This window comes from Coloeus monedula (assembly GCF_965178545.1).
Source record: "Coloeus monedula genome assembly, chromosome: 8".
Taxonomy (NCBI): Eukaryota; Metazoa; Chordata; class Aves; order Passeriformes; family Corvidae; genus Coloeus; species Coloeus monedula.
In genome coordinates this window covers 7,596,494-7,618,870 of record NC_138788.1, presented here as the reverse complement: position 1 = coordinate 7,618,870, position 22,377 = coordinate 7,596,494, and the positions used below count along the sequence as shown (strand labels likewise).

General features: G+C 42.6%; 2 protein-coding genes across 9 annotated transcripts in view; one reads left to right on the top strand and one right to left on the bottom strand.

Moving 5' to 3' along the window:
* The window catches only part of PHYHIPL (phytanoyl-CoA 2-hydroxylase interacting protein like), a gene marked incomplete at both ends in the record, with an annotated part of 40,943 nt that extends 21,477 nt beyond the window's left edge, over positions 1-19,466 (top strand). For both annotated transcript variants that reach the window (XM_082286670.1, XM_082286669.1), the window contains 4 exons: positions 9,162-9,358; positions 14,229-14,403; positions 15,350-15,467; positions 18,932-19,466. In XM_082286670.1, coding sequence (XP_082142796.1) covers positions 9,162-9,358; positions 14,229-14,403; positions 15,350-15,467; positions 18,932-19,466 — 1,025 coding nt within the window. The remainder of the gene's footprint in view (positions 1-9,161; positions 9,359-14,228; positions 14,404-15,349; positions 15,468-18,931) is intronic.
* Positions 19,467-19,981: 515 nt separating this feature from the next.
* FAM13C (family with sequence similarity 13 member C) overlaps positions 19,982-22,377 on the bottom strand; it is a 113,960-nt gene continuing 111,564 nt past the window's right edge. For all 7 annotated transcript variants that reach the window (XM_082286571.1, XM_082286572.1, XM_082286574.1 and 4 more), the window contains one exon: positions 19,982-21,915. In XM_082286571.1, the coding sequence (XP_082142697.1) occupies positions 21,792-21,915 (124 nt within the window). In that variant the 3' untranslated portion in view covers positions 19,982-21,791. The remainder of the gene's footprint in view (positions 21,916-22,377) is intronic.

Here is a 22,377-nt window from a genome sequence, read left to right as displayed (position 1 = left end):
AATAGGGAAAGAGGAAAAATTCTATAATAATAGCCCAGCCTTGTGAGACACCAAGTACTTTATAGAAAAATAGATGCATCCAGTTTTCATACAAATATTCTTCCAAAAATTATCTATAAGGCATAAGAGGTGCTCTAAAAAAGGTAATTGTATCAACAGGGACTGGCATCTATTTCCATTTCAGTACTCAGTCTAGGGCTTTGGCTGAAAATGTGGTTTAGTTTTGAATGAGTAAGGTATAAATATTAAATACTCCAAAGATGTCAGGATATCAAATAAGAATTAAATCTTAGTGAAAGAATAAGGTCAGCCTTGCCAATTTAGCCATTGATCTGATTTGCAGTCAGGTTTTGTGTTATGCTTTGTGTGTGTGAAACTTGTGAACATAGTTGCAATCACATTTTCAGAAGTTCTTGAGTAACTGGGCTTAAATTCCATTGATTTCATAAAGACTTTTCCACATCATTTAGGTATTTCTGGAGATGTCACTAATTGTTACCTAAATTTTTGCTTCAAGTAAGGATAGGTCAAAAATCAAAGGACGAATTGGCACTGATCTAGACCATTTGGCTGATAACAACAGAGGACAATGTACAGTGATATATCTGAATTTTCTGTATGGTAATAGCAAGAGAGGAAACAATTATTCTGAGGAATTAGTTTAATGATGCAATTAAATGCATTATTTATTTTTATTTAAATTAATTAAATTACAGTTATTAAATAATTTATCTATGATTGCAGTTAGCAAGCTATAAATTCATCCACATTCAAACTTAAATGGTCCTGAGATGTTGATCCTATCAGTGCTTTCAGAAAAGATATTGTGGGGATAAGTGTTGAACTCTGATGTATTTGACACAAAAATTCAGAGAAATTATTCTTGAAAAGTTTATCCCTTTTTAAGTGTGAGTCCAAAGGATATTTCTGAGTCAGTGACATGTAGATTTCTTTGCTAAAGAGTTCAGAAATTGGCTACAGTGTAAAACATACCTTTTATCCCCGTGTTCTTTTTCTTTTTTCTCTGGCGGAAATCTTGCAAATTGCTGTTGCGTCATGAGAATCAGTAGAATTGACAAATGTAATTTAGGAAGTAATTGTAAAGGGTAACTTCAGCTATCTCTTAACTTCTGCGACCTCCCTCTCTAGTCTCTGGAGAGAATTAGAATCCTCCAGGGCAAAGCTGAATGTGAGAGCTACCTGTAGGTACTCAGATTATCCCATCTAGGAAACTGCCTTTCTTCACTGGATGCAAAGTGAGCCTGAGGAGACTCACTGCCCAAGGGTGAGGTTTTTTGTTAGTGTTTTTGTCTTTCTTAGCATAGCAAAAGTATTAGTGGTTTCCACAGTGATCTGGAAAATTCATATATCTATATCTGTGTATATATATATTTCATATACATCATATGAAAATTGTACCTGAACATCATTGCAAGTCATAGGCATCAAATCTTTTGGGCAGTAGCCTTTGCTTTGGGATTAGCAGATGCATATTTTGTATCAAATTTATTCCAGGTGTCATTCCAGATATCTATGGTCTTATTGCAGGAGTGAATATTGACAGATTTTTTCTTGCTACTGTTTCTGCTGTCATGTTTAAGATATATTTGGGTTTCATTATTAACTTAGGAGGAATACATATGACCCAACAAATCCACTGTTAAGAATTTAGTATCTATGCCAAAATTTATATTCCACAGAAATGTTATAATGGGGCTATTTAATTTCTGCTTACTAATTATAGTAACCTTCTCTGTAAAGATACACTTAATTTCCTATTGAACATAATGTTGCGTTCGGTGCCCGCTGAGGGAATGACTGAGCTGTGAGCCAAAGCCCTTCAGTTCTGACAGCACAACCATGTTCCAAACTATACCATGGTACCTGTGTTTGCTGCTGTTAGCTGGCAGGTTTGACACGCTGGTGTTGGTGGAAAACACACATTTGAGGAAACGAAGCCCTGCTTTTGTTCAAGGGCACGTGAGCACTTGGCCGGGTCGGTGTCGGAGCTCACGGCCCGGCTCGCAGCCCGTGCCCAGTGGTTTCCTGCGGGCACGCACTGTCCCCTGACCGCTGTGCTGCACCTCCGGCCGGGACACAGGGGGTGCGGGACACAGGGCGTGCGGGACACAGGGAGTGCGGGACACAGGGAGTGCGGGACACAGGGGGTGCGGGACACAGGGAGTGCCGGGACACAGGGGGTGCGGGACACAGGGGGTGCGGGACACAGGGAGTGCCGGGACACAGGGGGTGCGGGACACAGGGAGTGCCGGGACACAGGGGGTGCGGGACACAGGGGGTGCGGGACACAGGGAGTGCCGGGACACAGGGAGTGCGGGACACAGGGAGTGCCGGGACACAGGGAGTGCGGGACACAGGGAGTGCGGGACACAGGGAGTGCGGGACACAGGGGATGCCGGGACACAGGGAGTGCGGGACACAGGGAGTGCGGGACACAGGGAGTGCGGGACACAGGGGGTGCGGGACACAGGGAGTGCGGGACACAGGGGGTGCGGGACACAGGGAGTGCGGGACACAGGGAGTGCGGGACACAGGGGGTGCGGGACACAGGGAGTGCGGGACACAGGGGGTGCGGGACACAGGGAGTGCCGGGACACAGGGAGTGCGGGACACAGGGAGTGCCGGGACACAGGGAGTGCGGGACACAGGGGGTGCGGGACACAGGGAGTGCGGGACACAGGGAGTGCCGGGACACAGGGAGTGCGGGACACAGGGAGTGCGGGACACAGGGAGTGCCGGGACACAGGGAGTGCCGGGACACGGGGTGCGGGACACAGGGGGTGCGGGACACAGGGGGTGCGGGACACAGGGAGTGCCGGGACACAGGGAGTGCCGGGACACAGGGCGTGCGGGACACAGGGGGTGCGGGACACAGGGAGTGCGGGACACAGGGAGTGCCGGGACACAGGGAGTGCGGGACACAGGGAGTGCGGGACACAGGGAGTGCCGGGACACAGGGCGTGCGGGACACAGGGGGTGCGGGACACAGGGAGTGCCGGGACACAGGGAGTGCCGGGACACAGGGGGTGCGGGACACAGGGAGTGCGGGACACAGGGAGTGCCGGGACACAGGGGGTGCGGGACACAGGGAGTGCGGGACACAGGGAGTGCCGGGACACAGGGAGTGCCGGGACACAGGGCGTGCGGGACACAGGGGGTGCGGGACACAGGGAGTGCGGGACACAGGGAGTGCGGGACACAGGGAGTGCCGGGACACAGGGAGTGCGGGACACAGGGGTGCGGGACACAGGGAGTGCGGGACACAGGGAGTGTGGGACACAGGGAGTGCCGGGACACAGGGGGTGCGGGACACAGGGAGTGCGGGACACAGGGAGTGCCGGGACACAGGGAGTGCCGGGACACAGGGGGTGCGGGACACAGGGAGTGCCGGGACACAGGGGGTGCGGGACACAGGGAGCTGCCGGGACACAGGGAGTGCGGGACACAGGGAGTGCGGGACACAGGGAGTGCCGGGACACAGGGAGTGCGGGACACAGGGAGTGCCGGGACACAGGGAGTGCGGGACACAGGGGGTGCGGGACACAGGGGGTGCGGGACACAGGGAGTGCGGGACACAGGCGTGCGGGACACAGGGAGTGCGGGACACAGGGAGTGCGGGACACAGGGAGTGCCGGGACACGGGGAGTGCGGGACACAGGGGGTGCGGGACACAGGGAGTGCCGGGACACAGGGAGTGCCGGGACACAGGGGGTGCGGGACACAGGGGGTGCGGGACACAGGGGGTGCGGGACACAGGGAGTGCCGGGACACAGGGGGTGCGGGACACAGGGAGTGCCGGGACACAGGGAGTGCCGGGACACAGGGAGTGCGGGACACAGGCGTGCGGGACACAGGGAGTGCGGGACACAGGGGGTGCGGGACACAGGGGGTGCGGGACACAGGGAGCTGCCGGGACACAGGGGGTGCGGGACACAGGGGGTGCGGGACACAGGGAGTGCGGGACACAGGGGTGCGGGACACAGGGGGTGCGGGACACAGGGAGTGCGGGACACAGGGAGTGCGGGACACAGGGAGTGCCGGGACACAGGGAGTGCGGGACACAGGGAGTGCGGGACACAGGGGGTGCGGGACACAGGGGGTGCGGGACACAGGGAGCTGCCTGCAGAGCCAGGCTTCAGGCTGGCACTGAGGAACCAGGCTGTGAGAGAGAGGGACCTGCTCGCTGGGAACTGGGAGCCCGCACATCTCTCGCTGTCATGGCAGGAGTGAGAGATTGGGCTGCTCTAATCGGAATCACGGCACCACTTGTAGAATACGTTCATCCTCCATGTGAGAAGGAGGAAGAATCGAGTTCTTTGTAAGGGGCTGAGAGAAATTTTTCAGCACAGAAACCAGGCAATCCAGAGATTGCTCAGTGCTTTGTTTATGTGGGCACACTTTGGGGGCATTCTCAGCTGAAGAAGATGCCTGTACTGAAGGCACATTTCTACTCAAAGAGTCCAGTTGTGTTCTCTTCGTTTGCATGTGGAATATTCCTGCTGAAGTCAATGTCCTAGACTAGCAGGAAACAGCTAAATTAAGCTGTTAAAATCAAGTGATAAGAGAATCTGAATGTATATGAACATTTCAAAAACAATAAATACAGATATTCATGTTATAGCTAAGTAATGCTTTGTTTTTGAAACTATTTTAAAAAGAATTGGATACAGTGCATATTTCTTACTAGAAAATACACAACAGTAGTATCAGACAGTGGGGAGGAAATGAGGAGAAGGTTTAGAGGGGTTTATCCCTCTAACAGGATTTCTAAGGTCAAGCATTCTCTCTTTATCTAATTTAGGAATTGGTTTTGCAAGGTTACTTATTTAGAAAATATTCCTAAATATGCTTATATAAACATAAAATTTCTGTTGGGAGGTAGTTTGCCAGGATTCTGGGAGAGAGGAGAGAGAGATACTTAAGAGTCTGACACTCTTCACTCCTCTTTTTGTACATGAAAAGAGGCACAAACCAAACATCAGCATTACTTCTGTGGTTACAGATAAAAGATTGAGCTTCGAAATAGAATAGCTATCCTAGAGAAGTGCACATACACAGCCTGACAAATAACAGCAGCAATTTAATAATTTTTTGAATGTCATTGCATTTGTATTTCCTCTGTGTGCTTTCACTGTCTCTCTTGAACAAGGTGTTGCCATGAACATTGACGTTGTTGGTATTGTGGTTAATTATTTGCTTGGTGAGGACATATTGTCCTGGCTCTGTAAAACAATTCTATATAAGCAGCAGTTGGACAGGGAGCCATTAATTCCAGAGCTCAGGAGAAAAATGTGAGGCTGTATTTTTGCTTAGTTAAATTTAAAGTATGCAAATATGTAATTTCCTGGCACTTCCCTGTCATTTTTGATGGTTATACAGACTGAAGTTTTCTTCCTTCTATGGAATTTTTGAGGAAATTAAATACCTTCTCAGTAAATTGGAGAATTCAGTCTCAATTACAGCACTTAAATATTGTCAGTCTGTATCAGATTTCTGTAATTACAATATTTTATAGATCTGATATATAACCTATCAGCTGAATTATCAAGACAAGAAAAGGTAGAAACTTTTGTATTTCAGAAGGTGTAAGGGTTTCTCTGTTCATGTTATGGGAGTTCCTGTTTGTAAATGAGTTGTTCTCAGTTGTTAACATTCACATCTAATAAGAGGATTTCTTATGTCATGGTATCTGTGTGCTCTTAAGAAGCTGATCTTGTCTCATCAAACATTCCTACTTCAAAATATCATAGCTAATATCTCTCATTGTATTGAAAGTGTTAACTTGAGAAAACCGCATTCTGATTTCCCCAGTGCATGCATTTTAAGATCTGAATAAGGTGAGATTTTTTTTAAAAAAGTGATTAGTGTTATAATATTGTGTGGCCTTTAGTGTATTTATTACATGTGCTGTTGGTATCTGTATATATATAAACCTTATATTTCAGGGTCTCAGAGATTGCTTCTCATTCTCATCTAGACACCTTTTGATTGTCAGGTATCTTCCCAGAATATATTAAGAATCTAGCATTAGCTTTTAATTTTGTACTAAGTGAGTACAGTCTCGCCTTGCTTATTTCTGGCTCACGAACCTGAGTCACGTTTCCCTTATCACATTGCTAGGTTTTCGTGGAGCTGACACCTCACAGAAGTAACTGCAGGGATTAATGTCTTGTGTGTCTTCCCAGAGACAGTACACCCAGCACGTGGTGCACTGTCTTCTGTGTGACAGCAGCTCAGATGAGTGAAATTACATCAGTGGAGGGGAATATTGAGGTGACACAGAAGTGGCATTACCACGGTTACCCTGACTTTCCTCCCAGTCGCTGGTTGTGGGATATCACCAGGGCTTCCCTGTGCTTTTGTCTTTCCCAATTAATTCAGTGGCTTCTGGGTGTCTCACCCACCTATAAAAAGATACCAGCAACCTAGAGGGTGCCTTGAGGTGCTTGAGCAGAGACAGACATGGTTTGGATGAACAGAGCAATCACCACTGAATCTGGGCTTTCTCTTCTGTAGCAAACTTTCAGTCCTGGGAAAAAAGCCAGTGTTAGACATGGAGGTTCTTCAGGCGCTCATCACATTGGGTGTGCTTAGTTTTCTTTGTTGTCTTTGTACTTCCCCTAAAATATGTGTGTTGTATCACCTAATTTTCTATCCAGCCACTACCACTACCCTCTACCTAACAATTACCCCTAACCACTGCCTACCCTGACCCTAACCCCAGCACCATGGATGGTCCAGACCAGAAAGACGTAGGAGTAGCAATGTTGGGACCCTGCCAGGATGGCCTTGGCGTGCCCCAGTGTTCCTGGAGCTGCAGGCTCTTTGACTCTCTCAATCCTAATCCTAACCCTAACCCCTACCCTAACCCTAAGAATTATCCGGAGATTTTCTGCTTGACATTTACTTAAGCTATTTATTCACTTCAAAAGCAAGGAAATTGAAAGGAATGGGAGTTCGGATTTCTGAAGATGTGTGCCAGATATTAATACCAAGAAATGCACAGAAAACAATACCTATTTCCAGGAGTACTTTTGCTCTTTGCCATTGGTGTTCTCCAAAATGTTTTCTTCTCTCTGTTACTTTGTGTGAATGGTCGTTCCTACTTTGCACGTGCCCTGAGGCTTAAACCACCCTGGCTGGGTTTGGAACACAGAAGCTCATTTTAGGCAAATATTTTGTACATTAAGGAATTGTGGATTTATGGCTTGGGTTTCCCGGCTACATGTATGTTCAGGACGTTGTAGAGTGTTCAGTGTGCTGGAGTCTCAGTCTGTCCAGCTCTCCAGCTCTGAGCACCTCAGCAGCAACACTCCATGTTCTGCTTAAACACAGAGCCTCGCTCTTGGAAGCGCTGATCACACGAAGCCTTTTCAGTGTACCTGGCAGAGCTTTCAGTCATCTTTCAAATACAAATTGCCTGCAAAAGAAAGCAGTGCCATTTTCTCCCTGCTGGCTTTCTGAAATGTCATGTTGGGAAAAGCACTTACCACATCTTTCATATGAAGAGAAAGCTTTCAGTAATGACTGGTATTTCTGAGTCTGTTGCAGCCAGTGCAGCTGTTGGAAATGTCATTGTGTATGGCACAAATAGGGGGGCATTTTGAGCAAGACCATGAACTAACTGATTTCGGTATTAGGTGAAAAAGAAAAAAAAAAAAAAGCAATAGAATATTTGAAGAAGAGACAACCTTTCGGATGTAAATGCATAAAATAAAACAAAAATAAAAAATAGTTTTATTAGTTCTTGAAGTCATCAGTAAAAATACATTATTCACAATACTAGCTGGAGATCTATGAATTTTGGAGACTCTGTGATTGAACTTCACATATCTATGAGGAGAATTTTGAACAATCAGGCCAACCGTAATATTCCTGCATTGAAGGGTTGGAATAATTCTTTGGCAGAGTATGTTGAGAGGCTGAAATGTTCCTAATGTTTCCAAGTAAATTTTCTACTTTTATTACTGCCCAAACACATCTGAGTTTAGTTTTTTATCATTTTTTTACCAGTTACGATGAAAGTATAAATACTATATTTTTCTATAATTAGGTGTGACTATGAGTAATTCTGACAATGCATTGCCTCACATCCTTGCATGAGTTTCCCCTCTTCCTCATCTGGCCAGAATTTGGGAGCTTTCCTCTCTTTCTCATATAGACATTAGCTTTTTTTTTTCTCCTTTGTTTCTATCTGTCCTTATCTATGTTCAGTATTCATTTTTTTTCTGTTCTGTTTCTTCACTTTTTCTCTTACATCATTGAGATTTTTTTCTTTTTTACCCAGTATTTTTTCTCAGCTTTCTGGGGTTTTTTCTATTTGTTCACTTATAGCTTGGGTCTTATGTAAGTGCAAGAACACCTAAAATTTCTGAGTTCTAACGTTCACGGGATGCTGAGCTATAAAGTTGCCTTGGGAACTAAGGGGAGACCTAAATTTAAAACCAGTGATTCTTTCTGGAGTCAATGGTCATTTGTTCATCTCCCATATGTACTTAGAGACAATAAAAAAGAACTTCCCAAGAAAACTGCAGGGTCTCAGCTGGGAAAACGGGAAGAATAAAGAACAGAAAATGAAGTTTGCTTGTGTGTACCTTTTGCTGTGGCTCATCAAAATGTTAAATTGTTTCATTTCAAAGGAGTTGCTGTTTTAAATATGTGTATACATATGTGCATATGCATCCACCATCTATAAACCTTGCAGCGATTGGCTGTGCTTTGTGCTTGAAAAATGGTTTAAGGATGAATATGATTTCTGCTTGTGTTCATTTCGCTGACAGATATGGATAGGGCCATGATGTTAACTGTGGACATTGCTGGCTTCTTAACTGAACCTCGGAGCACTTGATAGCTTCAGCTGGTTTGTACTGTCAGCCTGCAAACACACACAGGTGGTGATGCCAGCCACTCTGTGCACCCTGCTCACATGTTATTAGTGCTTATTCACCTGAGAAATTTCATCCCTTTCCAATGCTTTCCATCACTGACATCCAGACTTGCCTAATTGTACCTCACTGGCTCCAGAGTACTCCCTGTGAGCCTTTGAGAAAGGCTGTTCAGGGATGTGCTTGCACTGGAGCACACAAAACAGTCCTCAAATGGGTCCTTCACTGAACGAACCGTGCTTATTTTCTATGCAGGGAATAAATCACAAGATAGTGGGATTGCAGAGATGGAGGAGCTTCCAGTCCCACACAACATCAAAATAAGTAACATCACGTGTGATTCCTTCAAGATTTCTTGGGACATGGATTCTAAATCCAAGGATCGCATTACTCATTACTTCATCGATCTCAACAAGAAAGAAAACAAGAATTCCAACAAATTCAAACACAAGGTAATTTTCATTAAAAAATCAGGGCACAAATACTTGATTTTAAACAGAGGAATCTCCATGTTTTATTAACCTTTCAAAGCCAAGCCATGCAAAAAACAGGAATTGGACACCCAGCAAAGGTGGGTTTTGATTAATCTGATGGAATTTTGGTTTACTCAAAGTACCTTCTGTCTCCAGCCTATGTGCATGTACACACAAATACATTTGTTTTGCAGAGAACTGCACATTATCTTTTCTGTTTCATTTCAAAGCACCTTTGGAACCTGGACAATGTAGTGCAAGACAGCCATTTTTATTCCTGACAAGTTTTTCATCATTATTTATAAAATGTATGTATTCTCTGCCTGTCCTTGTTCAGTGACAGACTCCTGAGAGCAACACATGCCATTTCAACAGAAGAGCCACAAATTCTAATGCACTTCAGGAAGGCTTCCAGCAATTCTAGTTTGCAGCATTCAGCACTGTGACCTGAATATTCATCTGGCCTCTTTCCTCAAGCCTCTGGTGCAGGAACATATTGAAGGCATTGCAGAATCTGTACTTACCAAATCCAACAAAATTTGCTTTGACCTCAGAACAGTTGAAATACTGAGATGTCTAGAGAAACATGGAATGTGATAGAACATTCTGCAAACTTAAAAATAATGTTGGCATTATCTAAAAGATAAGGTTTGCCGAGGTACAAACAGCCATCCAAACAAATACAAGGGCTGTAATTTTATCAGCACCTAAATAACTGTTGGTTTCTAAGCCTGTGGGATAAACAGAAAATGCCCCCACCAATTTCTCTGAGGGTTTTTATTGTGAGAGTATTTTTCATGAGATTTCTGTTAATAGCAGGTGTATAATTTTCTTATTTGACCTTTTTTTTTTTTTTTTGTAAGTAATATATGCATTAAGAGTAGCAAAAAATCACTTACTATTGCTTGAAATTGAGAATTTTGCACATTTGGCCAGGGTGTTGCAGTTGCTAGGAACCAGTGTGTGAAGCACTACTAAACCTAATGTTCTAATAGGCATGTATTATGCCCCATTTTTAACTGTAATAGCAAATAAAGTAGGGTACGTTTGTTTTTCCTTACTCTTACTAATTTTGGACTGACAGCCTTTGAATTGAAATTCCCATTTTACACTGCAGGAAGAAATATACCTTCTAATGTAAATGCTTCCTGCAATGGATTCTCTTTAATTTCATTCATTTTATTATTCTACAAGTTTTTTCATTCATGTGCAAACTGGTGTAAAATTGGAACATATATTTTTGTGAAAACCAGAGCCATCCCAGTAGAGCAAACACCACATACACTTCAAAATCTTTATCACAGTGATGAGACTAGACTTGAAATGGAGAGGATGGGGAAAACTCTATTGGTAGTATAATAAAGATAAGCTATTAGATTTATTTTGTGTTTCTCAGCAATTCCCTAGCTTTTTACTGTGCAGTGATGTTTAGTCAAAGGACAGAGGTCATTGGATTTGTAAGAACAGGAGATTAAAATCTATCAATTAAAATTATTAATAAGTTGGATGTCTTGTCAGAATTAACTAAAAATTGCTTGCTACTAATTTTGTTAGTGCATTGGTTAAGATTTTTTTTGCATAATTTTTGGGTGGTTTTATTCCCAAGCCTGAATGACAGAGATCCAGAGAGCAGAGAGGGTGGTCAGTAGTGAAGCACAGACTGAATACTCCAACTCTGTGCCACAGCACTTGAGTGTTTGCTTTCATGCATCTTTTGTACTAAGCAGTTTTTAACACACCTTCTAGAACGAACTTTTGTTGATAATTGAAATGATCAAATTCCAGATGCATAGCCCAGGTGTGGTTAGAGACAAGCATCCTTCCTCCCTCTAAGGTCGGCCATAGGAGTTTCCCAGCTGAAGCTCAGCAGCAGGAGCTGATATCCCAGCAGCTGCAGCACTCAGGGCTGAGTCCTCACAGCAGGGACTTCAGTCCCCACCCATCCGTTGATTTCCTAACAAAGCTTTTGCATGAAGGTGAGGGACAGCACTGCCCTTTTTCGTAGCAGAGCTTTTTAGAGAGAAAAGAGTGAGCCCTACTGCCTAGATATAAAAAAGAGCATTGGGATTTACTCCTAGGAGTCATCCAGCACCCTGAAGATGGCTGTCCAAGGAGAATTCATCCTTACATAGCTTACAGGTAGGGTAAAGCACTACAAGTGCCCATCTCTCTCACAGGTGATAACCCAAAGGACCAGCTCATTTTCTAACTTATACAGAATTAACATTAAATACCAGTTTGCTCAGAGGGCTGTGACTTGGGATACTGACTTAAATGTGATAGGTACATCCATGCTGTTCCTCAGGAAAGGGAGTTGTTTGTTTTCTTGTGTACCTGGGAGAGCATCTGTGAGTGATTCCTCCTTTCAATACTGTTTCTGTTGCTAAATATATAAAGTATATTCAGCATACTTAGGGAGCATAAAGTCTTATTATTTATGCCTATTGTCATCATCTCTGTGAAGGAGAAGGTTTGTATTGGTAGTGGTGTGCACAGTCTAGAACTGTAATAAGATTTTATCTTCTTTTCAATTCATTTTGTATACCTCCTGTCTTTTTTAAAATATGGAAATATGACTACTCCCATGTAATAAGAAAAATGCTCAAATATTTAGCAAAACTAGGACTAGAATTTGGGCGTGCTGAGTTCACAAAATGTGTTCTATGAGCAGACCTGGCAAAGAGAAGGGTAACATGAAATCGGAGAAAGTTGAAGACTGAAAGGTGCCTCTTTTCCCAAAAAGGAGAGTAGGGTGGCTCATACACCTTGACGCTTAGTTATTCAAAGCTTGCAGGCTGTTCTTAGAAATTACTGCCAGCTGGGTACCTTTAGAGCTGTCTGGTGGGTGCTGCTAGTGGAGCAGCCATCTGCCACTCCAGAATCCTGGCTCTCCTTGAGCTGGCGTAGTACCTACTTTGCACTTCTTTGGTGGATCAGCCAGGAATGAGAGCTGAGCAGAAGAGATGTGAAAGGGAGAAGTGGAGAATTCCCAGAGGGATCTCAATGTGAACATTTTCTCTGTATAGTGGCCTTTAAAAAAAAAAAGGTGTTTGCTTAGAAAAAAACCAGAAGATTAGAGCTATGAGAAGCAGCACACCTGCCCCTCCTCTCCAGCTGTGCAAGACATAAACCCCTCAGTTTAATGTGGTGGTCTGCCTGCTTCTTTCTACCCTTTTCTTTTTGGTAGACATCCCCTTTTTTTTTGATACAGTCAAAAGAGGTTCCTGATGCACAGCTGGAAGGTAAGGCTTTGACACCTGGGGGCAACAAGACTTTTAATGTTACATGAAAACTGACAAAATTAATGGGGGAAAAGCCACCACTGGGGTGTGAGCACAGAGATCTGACCCAGGTGGAAGCTGTTTTTACCAGAACCAAAGAAGAGGTGACAGGAAGACCAATGATGTTAACTGTAGCACCTGCTGGCTGTCTTAGCAGCAGCAGACTCAGTCCAGTGGGATGCCTTTCAGGGTGGTAGCTTTAAATGTCATTTGTTTCCTTTCTTTTCTTTGTAGTTTTTCTCTACATATTATTCATTGTAGCATGCAGAACTGTCTCCTTTTCAGATAAAGTTTTCTCCTATTATCTGATTTAAATGAGAATTGGCAAAAGAGAAATCATGATAACAAAAGTTTACCCTTGATTATCACTCAATTCCATCAGTTCTTGTAATATCCCAAGCTGCTAATTTTACAGTTTCTTAATACAGAAACTGAAGAATATTTTTTGTTGATAGGTAAACAAAAGGAGAAAGATCTTTTTCCATAATAGAAGACAAGGAAAAAAATCCTTCAGACCTTGCTTAGAGATCATGACCAGAAAATATCTTTCTTCTATTCCTTTTTTCCTTAAAGGACTGCTATGCTTGTATTCATAGGTAGATGATCATGGACTAGTATTTATAGGTGGGCAGTTATGGATGTCATTTTAAGTGCCCACTTTTCACATGGCAGCCATCTTACTGTTCTGTTATTACTGGTGAATATTCAATAATAAATATTTCTCATTCTATCTCAGCTCCTCAGGTACACTACAGAGAATCATTCAAGTCCATCCTGAGTCCTTTCACCCACAGTTTTAGCATTGACTGTCCAGTTCTTCAATTTTTTCTGTCCCTTGGTGGTCTGTACCAAAGTCTTTGGTACTGTAGAAATCAACTATTTCAATTCCAACAAGCAGCTATTTTTCTATGTTGCATCCTGGGGCTATGATATACTGGAAGAGCAAAACAGAGGATCTGAAAGGGCAGTGGGGGAGAAAGCAAGAGGTTCAGTGATAGGCACAAGCTGTTTGGCTTCTTCTGGCTATTCCTGTACAGAAAGGTATTTTGATAGATGTAAACCAGCTGTAGTTACTCTGCAATGTCTTTAATTTTCTCTGTTGATATTTAGTTTGGAAGATAGCAGCAGCAGTGTAGATGGACTGATTGACAGCAGGAGGAATTTTGTTTATGTTGGCTGAAAGAAAACAATGAGAGCACAAGAAGCTCTTAAATTAAGATACCTTTGTTCTTTGTAGCATGTCTTTCTTTCTTTGCATGCTTAAGCATGAAAGGCCCTAGTCTGAATTATTTATTAGGGCTATATAGAATAGTGTTATGCTACAGTCACTGAACAAAACATTAATTTGTACATACAAGGTATCCCCATGTCTCTTAGAACAGGCCTTACACCACTGTCCTCCGCCACTGCTCACTTTGCTGCACCAACAAACTGTGGGAAGTAACTCGGGTTTGCAGAGAAGAGCCTGGGCTGGGGACTACACTGCAAAAACAGTGGAGGAAGGGGTGGCAGATTGGTTTGGCTGCACTGCTGACTCGTGTGTCGTTCTGTCCTTCCGTTTGTGTCAGGATGTACCCACGAAGCTGGTGGCCAAAGCTGTTCCTCTGCCCATGACCGTGCGCGGGCACTGGTTCCTGAGCCCCAGGACAGAGTACACGGTAGCAGTGCAGACGGCCTCCAAGCAGGTCGATGGCGATTACGTCGTTTCGGAGTGGAGTGAAATCATCGAGTTCTGCACCGCAGGTAACATTGCTGAGGGATCTCCACAGGCTGGAGTCAATGAATGCTGGCTCTGCTGCCAGGCTGGGCTGGTCACCTGCCAGTGCCAACTGTGCTGGTAGCCTTTAATAGTCACCCCTGGAGACTGGAATTCGAAATTTAGACTTCGTATGTGCCAAGGTTTGCACATCAAGCAGAGGCAGCTGGACTGCCCTTTTCTTGTGCAAAACTTGGCTGTCCCAAAGTGCTGTGCCTGGCACCACTGCTTGTCCCAGGCTAGGAAAGGGCCACTTGTGTGCCTGTTGCTGGCTACCAGAACCTGTGGGGAAAAGGTAGAACAGCAGCTCCCTGACAGCTTAAGACATTCTGCTGCTCTGTCTTCTCTGCATGCTGCAAAGCCTCAGCACCATCCACACCTCGTCCCAAGGGTCACTTTGGCCTGCCTTTGATTTATAAGGCTTCCTTTGGATGTTCATGATCTGCTGCCACTGTGCATGCTTGTGTGAAAGCTGAAGACTTGAGGCAAGCTCAGTATGAATCCCATGTTGGTTGGGAAGCCATTTAAGCTGGTTCCTGAGCAATCTTTGTTCATTCTGTCATTGGTTGTTGGCTCACAACGAGGTATGTTGTAGCAAACAGGTTTGTCAACTGATAGGAGCCAGAGAGGGCAGTCCTGAGCTCTGCTGCAGTCCCAAATACAGGGAAACCAGCTCTAGCATACGAATTCCTGAGTTGAAAGTTGCTGTAGGCTTGCAGAGTCTTCATGGGGGAAGGAGTGGGGAGAATCACAAATGCCTGCTCCTGCCCTTTGATTTGCTTGTTGCCACTGTTGAAAACTGGGGGCATTATGTGATGTGTATTACTCAGTAAGACTCAGTTCCCAATTTTCAGCCTGCATGTCTCTGTGGCTTTTGGAGAGTGTTGTGGTTTTTCCTGCCCCCTGTGCTAGCAGTTTGTCTTTCCTTTCCAGATTATTCAAAAGTTCACCTAACACAGCTATTGGAAAAAGCTGAAGTGATTGCAGGCCGTATGCTCAAACTGTCTGTTTTTTATCGGAATCAGCACAAAGAATACTTTGATTATATCAGGTAAGAAACTAAACATAGTCCTTTGGCAAATTAGAGGAGTAATGAAAATAGGTAAATGGAGACAGCTGTGCTAAAGCTAGGGCAGAATGTCTGTATGCTTTATAGCCCATTCAGAAAGCAAAGAATAAAATACAACTCATTTCTTTTACCTTGCTTAACACAGAACTTCCATTAGGCAAAAAAAGTCTGTGTTTTGAAACAGAAACTGAGGTACTCATAGGGCCTCCAGCCTGATTAAAGTGTCTGTAATCATAATGGATAGTTTAGTAGCCAAATATTTCTATTGTACTGAGAAATTGAGAGTGAGGTGACTGAAGAGTGGGAGTGTACAATGGTGTGCATAGGCATTTGCCTGCATGAGTTCCATCTCAAATATTTGCTCTCCACGTGCAACCATCTCATTTCCATAGCCAAATGCAATTATATAGACTCTGCAATCTGAATGTTAATTTATAGATCATGGGAGGAGGGAGAGGGAGTGATGTTTAGACAGTGTTGCAACACCATGCTTCAGTTGGAATGAAAAAGCAGGATAGCTGGAAGTAGGTTCCCTGTTCCTGTTGGAGACCCTGTGTGCCCTCCCACACACGGCCAGAAGTGTCAGTACAAGAGAAAAGCAGACTTTTTGATAGCAGGAGTCAAAGCTCATGTGCTGAGTGAGCAGGAGCAGCCACACAGGGTAACCTTCCCCTGTTAGAAGAACATGGATGAGAGGTAAGCAGTGTGTTGGAAGGCTGCTGCACTGACTATCCTTCTTTAATATTCATCAGGAGATGGGGCTCCTGATGGGCCATGTAATTTCAGTTTTCTGTGAGTGTCACACTAGTACCTGCCTAGAATGGAAAGGTTTTAAAACAACTCCAGGCAATTCAGCTTCAAAGAACAGAACAGACTCCACCACCCTTGGCAACATTCCTACTTTGTACTCATGGGTATCTGATTTATTCCAAGAGTGTATTGTATATTGCAGGGCATGGGCTTGCTCTTCCCCTTCTGTGTTTTGGAAGGATTATTTTATTGCACATAGTGACAAAAACTCAAACAAAGTGAGTGCAAAACTCAGTGGAGATAGAGAATGAATTGCAGTTGTTGAGGCTCTTTGAGGACTTCATAAACCACTGCTGCCATCCTGGGCTAGATACCACATACCACAGAAGGGAAATGCCTGTGCTGTTTTGATTCTCTTGTTGCATTGTTTGCAGCTGTATAATCATAGTGTATCTGCCTTTGTGTTCATTAGTGCTGAAAATTGCCACTGAGGTGCATTTATAGCTGTGGGTTTGGCTTTGTTCTGCTAAATGTGACTCTAATTGATTGCACACTGTATCTTTTCCCCTTCTTCCTGTTAAGGTCTTTCTTGGTTCGACACCAACAGAGATGAGTTTGTTTCAGTGAGCTGGAGACAAAAAGCTGTGTTTTACCAGGCCAGTGGGAAGCTACACTACCAGTAACTGGCTGGTGGTTACCTCTTTTGATTGGAAATTGGCTAATACAGTCACAAGGGCTAATCCTTCCACAAAACACCCTTCTGCATGTTATGTTAAAAACCCTAGCCACATGCTTCCTATTAGGGAAAATTCCTTGTCAGCATGCCTGCCACTGGTCTCTGTGGTGTCATCACTAGTACCCAGCCTGGAAACGCTCTGGTAGCATCGGCATGCAGGCAGCTGTTCCCGGTGCTAAAGGAGCAGCCCCTAAATGGAGGGTTTGAGATGTGAGCTCAGAAGGGGGTGGGAGTGCCACAAAGCAGCTCAGATCCCCTGAAAGGGTGACCTATAATTAGCCTAATTGGCCACTGGATGTCAGTATCTTGCCACAGAAATGGAACAGACTTTCTCGGAAGGAAGCCTGACTTTTCATTTTGCCGAGGTTCCAGGTGGTTATTTAAGCTCATTCAACTTTTTTTTTTTGTTTGTTTTGTTTTGGTTTGGTTTGGTTTTTTGTTTTTCTCTCCCTAGTAATCTCTTCAGTCATAAAATACTGATTATACCCCCCACTCCAATCAATGGCATATGAAATAGGGCTTGAGGCAAAACTAGGTAGTATTTGAATGGCCCAGAAAACTTTTGAAATGTATCTTAGAGTAAAATAAAGATGTGCTGCTGAGGAGATTACAAATAATGAAAAAAAATAATCACAGTTGGAGATATTATTGAATTGATTTAGAGCTGTTTTGTACGCACACACTGAGTTTGTTTGCTTTGACTGCTACCAAGCAAAACCTTCTTCCACACAGCACCATTTTAAATGCACCTGGTGCAAGTTAAAAGCAGAGAGAGAACAGTCTTTCTTGGGTAGTTTCCCCTCTCCTAAAAGAAGGAAATAAGGAAAAGAAGAAAAAAAAAAATGTAAAAGCAAAGCAAGAGAAGGATATAAGAATCTCCAGCCCCACAGCCTCATGCATTTTTAGTCTGTCATATGAGTGAGTTTAAAGGCATTGTTCTAAGGGTGCCTAGCAAATACGGTGTTTGCAGGACTTGCAAAAGGGGATGGTTGCCTTTCAGGTATCATGTGGTTGCAGGTGCAAAGAGAGCCAAAGCTGCCACTGGGGCACTTCCAGAGATGTGTGGGGCACAAGTCCTGGGGAACACCCTGCTATACGTAAAATCTCAGGTGCTAAGGAGGATTAGATAGGGTGCTTTGGAGTGTTCTCCTAAATTTAGCAGTCTAATGCTGCTGAGTGCACTTTGGGATTTGGGGTTTTAAAAATTCACTTGTGCATTGTACATTTCTTTTCACTGGAATGAAATTGAGCTAAGTTTGCAAAAAAAAAAAAAAGTTAGTCTTTCTTTCCCCTTAGGATTAGCGACTGCAGAAGCTGGATACCAACCAAAGTGGAAACTAACCAAATTGCCTAATTCTCTGTGCCCAGCTCTGCTCTGATTGAAGTCAGCAGTAGACCAATTAGAATTGAAATGATCATTTGAGGAGAAAAAAGACAGTGGCAGACAATACATTCCTTCCTATTATCTCTCTGAAAAGCATCCTTCAGAAATAACTTTCACTGGCAGTTTTCTACATGAGCTATATACTGCCTATGCTAAAAATACATATTAACAAACAGTATATTCAACATATGGAGACTGACTTGCAATATTCAACATATGTTTATTGTTAGAAATGTAGTGTAAGACTGAACAAATCAGCTAATTAAAGATATCTGTGGTTTGGGGGCTTTTTTGTTTGTGCTTTTTTTCACCTGCATGTAATACCCAGACAGCTGACAGAGAAGGCAGCCTAGAAAAGCAGATTTTCCCCTTGAGCAGGAGTGATTCTCACTCTTCCCAAGTCTGATGTCACTTGATTTTCTTGGTCCTAAGACCATGACACTAACCACAGCCTTCAGTTTAATGGTTTTTCTTTGTGTCCCTCCAGTCCGATTTCCAAACAGCATGATGTCCTAACTTCCCACTTTTTCTTTACCATGTGTTACAAAATAATCAATACCAGTCCTTCATTTGTAGAGAGCATCATGGGAACGCTATGCAGCCCTCTGTTAAGGATAACAGTGGCAGCCATGGCTCTCCAATCAGTGGGAAGCTGGAAGGCATCTTCTTTAGCTGCAACACTGAGTTTAACACTGGGAAGCCACCCCAAGATTCACCCTATGGAAGATACAGGTATGAGATTGCAGCTGAAAAACTCTTCAACCCAAATACTAACTTGTACTTTGGAGACTTCTACTGCATGTACACAGCCTACCACTACGTCATCCTCGTGATCGCCCCCGTGGGGTCACCAGGAGACGAGTTCTGTAAGCAGCGCCTTCCTCAGCTAAATATAAAAGATAACAAATTTCTGACCTGTGATGAAGAAGATGGGGTTATGGTTTACCATCATGCCCAGGATGTTATTTTGGAAGTAATTTACACTGATCCTGTGGATCTCTCCCTTGGCACAGTTGCAGAAATTACTGGTCACCAACTAATGAGCTTGTCTACTGCAAATGCAAAGAAAGATCCCAGCTGCAAGACCTGCAATATCAGTGTTGGACGCTAAAACTTCCCTCCTTCCTTAGGAGCCTTCAAACCTCTGTTGCCCATTTCCATAGTCAGAGGGTTCTGTCGGAAGCATGCACATGCCGCTGTCACCAAAAGCAACCACCAGTCTTCAAAATCTCCAATAGCCTTCTTAGTACTTCTTCTCTCCCTCTTTCCCTTCTGTTCCCCCAATGCTTTAAATGATTAGAAATCCTGGATTTCTTTCTGGCAACCATTTATACCTAGATGCTGCAAAAATTGTTTTTTCTGTTTCTTGCCAAACATAACAAAATCCTATATAAACTGCTTTAGCGAAATAAAAATAACGGCTTATAAATGGTGTTTAAATATGCATTCATTTTAACTACTGAACAAGTACTGGGATAACTGAAGAGCATGAAAGGTTGTAATTGCAGCATGATTTGAATTTCAGAGCCTAGAAATGTCAGCACTTCCAACGTGTTGTTTGACAGTGTTATTTATGTTATTTATATTAGCTAACTGAAAACAGAAACTGTGTCTTGACATAATAAATATAATAGAAAAATATTTTATTTGTACCATTGTATAAAATATTATACAATCATATAGAATATATAGATTACATTTTAATATCAATTGTATACATATGTCATTAAATCATTTTCCCTTATCAAAGATGTAGTTTGTAAACTTCAAATAGCTCTGTATCTGTTCTTGTTGCTCTAGATGACTTTAATTAAAACAGATTTATGAAGACCATTTCTGATTCATAAAAGTTAAGTTATAAATTATTAAGTCAGTACACTGAAACAACAAATAGCTGCAAAATAAAAAATTCCTTTTTTTAGTGTTCATATTTTTTCCTCCAAACTACTTGAAGATGTGTACATCTTCCAAATCATGCCATTACACACGTAAGTACAAACATGGTACATAATAGGCTTTATAAAATCAAAATCTTCTCACCAAGATAGAAAACAGGTTGCTTATACTATGTGGTCAATACAAAATGGCAGGTAGAGCAAAACACTAAACATGATTCAACTGGTTCCGCTCCCTTTTTTTTTTTTTCTTCTCTAAGTAATTCTTCCCTCCTTTCTGTCTGGGCTAGGTATTTCCCAGAATCCCTGCTTTTCATTTCTAGTACAAAACCTGCTGATAATCCTTGTATTACTAGTCCACTTTTCACACCAATGGCCTATCACAAACAGTGACAATTCTCCTTAATATTACGAAGCGTGGTGCTCTGAAAGTTAAGAAAGATGCATAATTCCAATGGAAAAATAACTATTTATAACCTTATTTTCAGTAAACAAGAAGTTTAGCAGTCCTCATCAGTTAACTGTGACACTCACTTATATACCATGTACTTCATCTATCCAAAATATCTTAGCATAATGCAGTAATCTAGTCCTGTTTTTATATATATATGTGGCAATTTATAACACAAGAAGTACTTCAACATTTTACAAAGTGCATGCGCCTAAACAAGCTTTGGTAGTTAGAGAAGCGAATGTTATAGCGTCAGGCAAACCAAAGTGCAAAGGTTAATAGAGAAATCAAAACTAGCAGTAGTTGATCTATTTTTACTGACTTTGTGAGCCAGGTTCTGTGAACAACTGAAAAGGACAGCAGCCAGTACCTCTGTTCTATCTCTTCTCAGCAACCTGTAGCTATTTCATTTAGTCAAGCACTTTCTCTCATTTCTAAAACATAAAATAGTTCCATGTGGCAGTTGTGTTCTGGCCTTTTCTTGCATAAGCAGTGTCACTCTGCTCTGCTCCCAACCCTGGCACTGGTTCTTCCTGTGCACCTTTCTTTGAAGCCACTGGAATTGAATGGCAACTTTGTCTTGAAAGCTAGAGTATGTTCTGAGTTTTTCCTTCACTCACTTCAAGTCATTTCTTTTAATCTAGTGAATCAAGACCTTGAGAGCCAACATTGCTAATTAATTATAGTGCATGTTAATTCTGGAAACGAAGCGTAGCACATTATCATGTACTAAGAAGTACTAAAAACCTGTAGAGCATTTCCTCACACTTTTGGAGCAGGTAAAACTGAGAATCTACATTACTTCAATGTCCTTTTAATTTCTTAACATTCTCACAGTGCACTTCAAAGCTTTTTCAAAAGGAAAAATATATACTATAGTCCACTCACCCGTGCTTAATATTCTTGCATATTGCTGTCCTCTCTCATCCCAGCTATTATAATTGGTAAAGTGCATCAAAAATCTCAGTGTGTCAAATAATTGTGCAGCAGACCAAGACCTGTAAAATTACTTTCTCTTTTTCAACATTTGTTTGTTTGCTTGGATTTTTTTTTTTCCCCTAGAGAATAATATCACAGCATTGCATTCACTTCAAATCGTTTTGGAAATATCATGCTTACTGATGAGAACCTCCAGGAGCCTGATTTTGGCTTTTGTGTGCTTGTATTCAGAGTATTCCTCAGCCATTGGCACCCGATCTTCTTTCTGAGGACTCCTATGAAAAGCAAATAAAAGCACCATCACTTTCTATGAGAAGAGAAACAGTCTTAAAAATTAATTCTGCAACAACTGATAAGGATTGGATTTTTTTTTACTGACTTTAAATAACTAAAGATAATTTGACAGGGCCAAAAAGCTCTAATATACAGAAATAAAATAATATTTAAAATACTGAGTTTTCATATACAAGACAACTTTCTTGACAGCTGTGGAAGCATAACTACTTGATTCTCAAATATGCAGAGAAATCATAACAGTGCTTTGAAAACTGTTACCAGTTACCACTGTTATCCGTGCCCATATCCTCCACGGTTTTCAACAAAAAAGGTTTGCCAAATGAAGAGGAGGAAAAACAGAGTGAAAAATGGCCAGTATTTATTCTGCATAAAAGAAACAGAGGCTTCTGTTTTTAAAATCTCCTGTTCAAAAATGGCCCAACTGCCAAGTGTACTCCCTG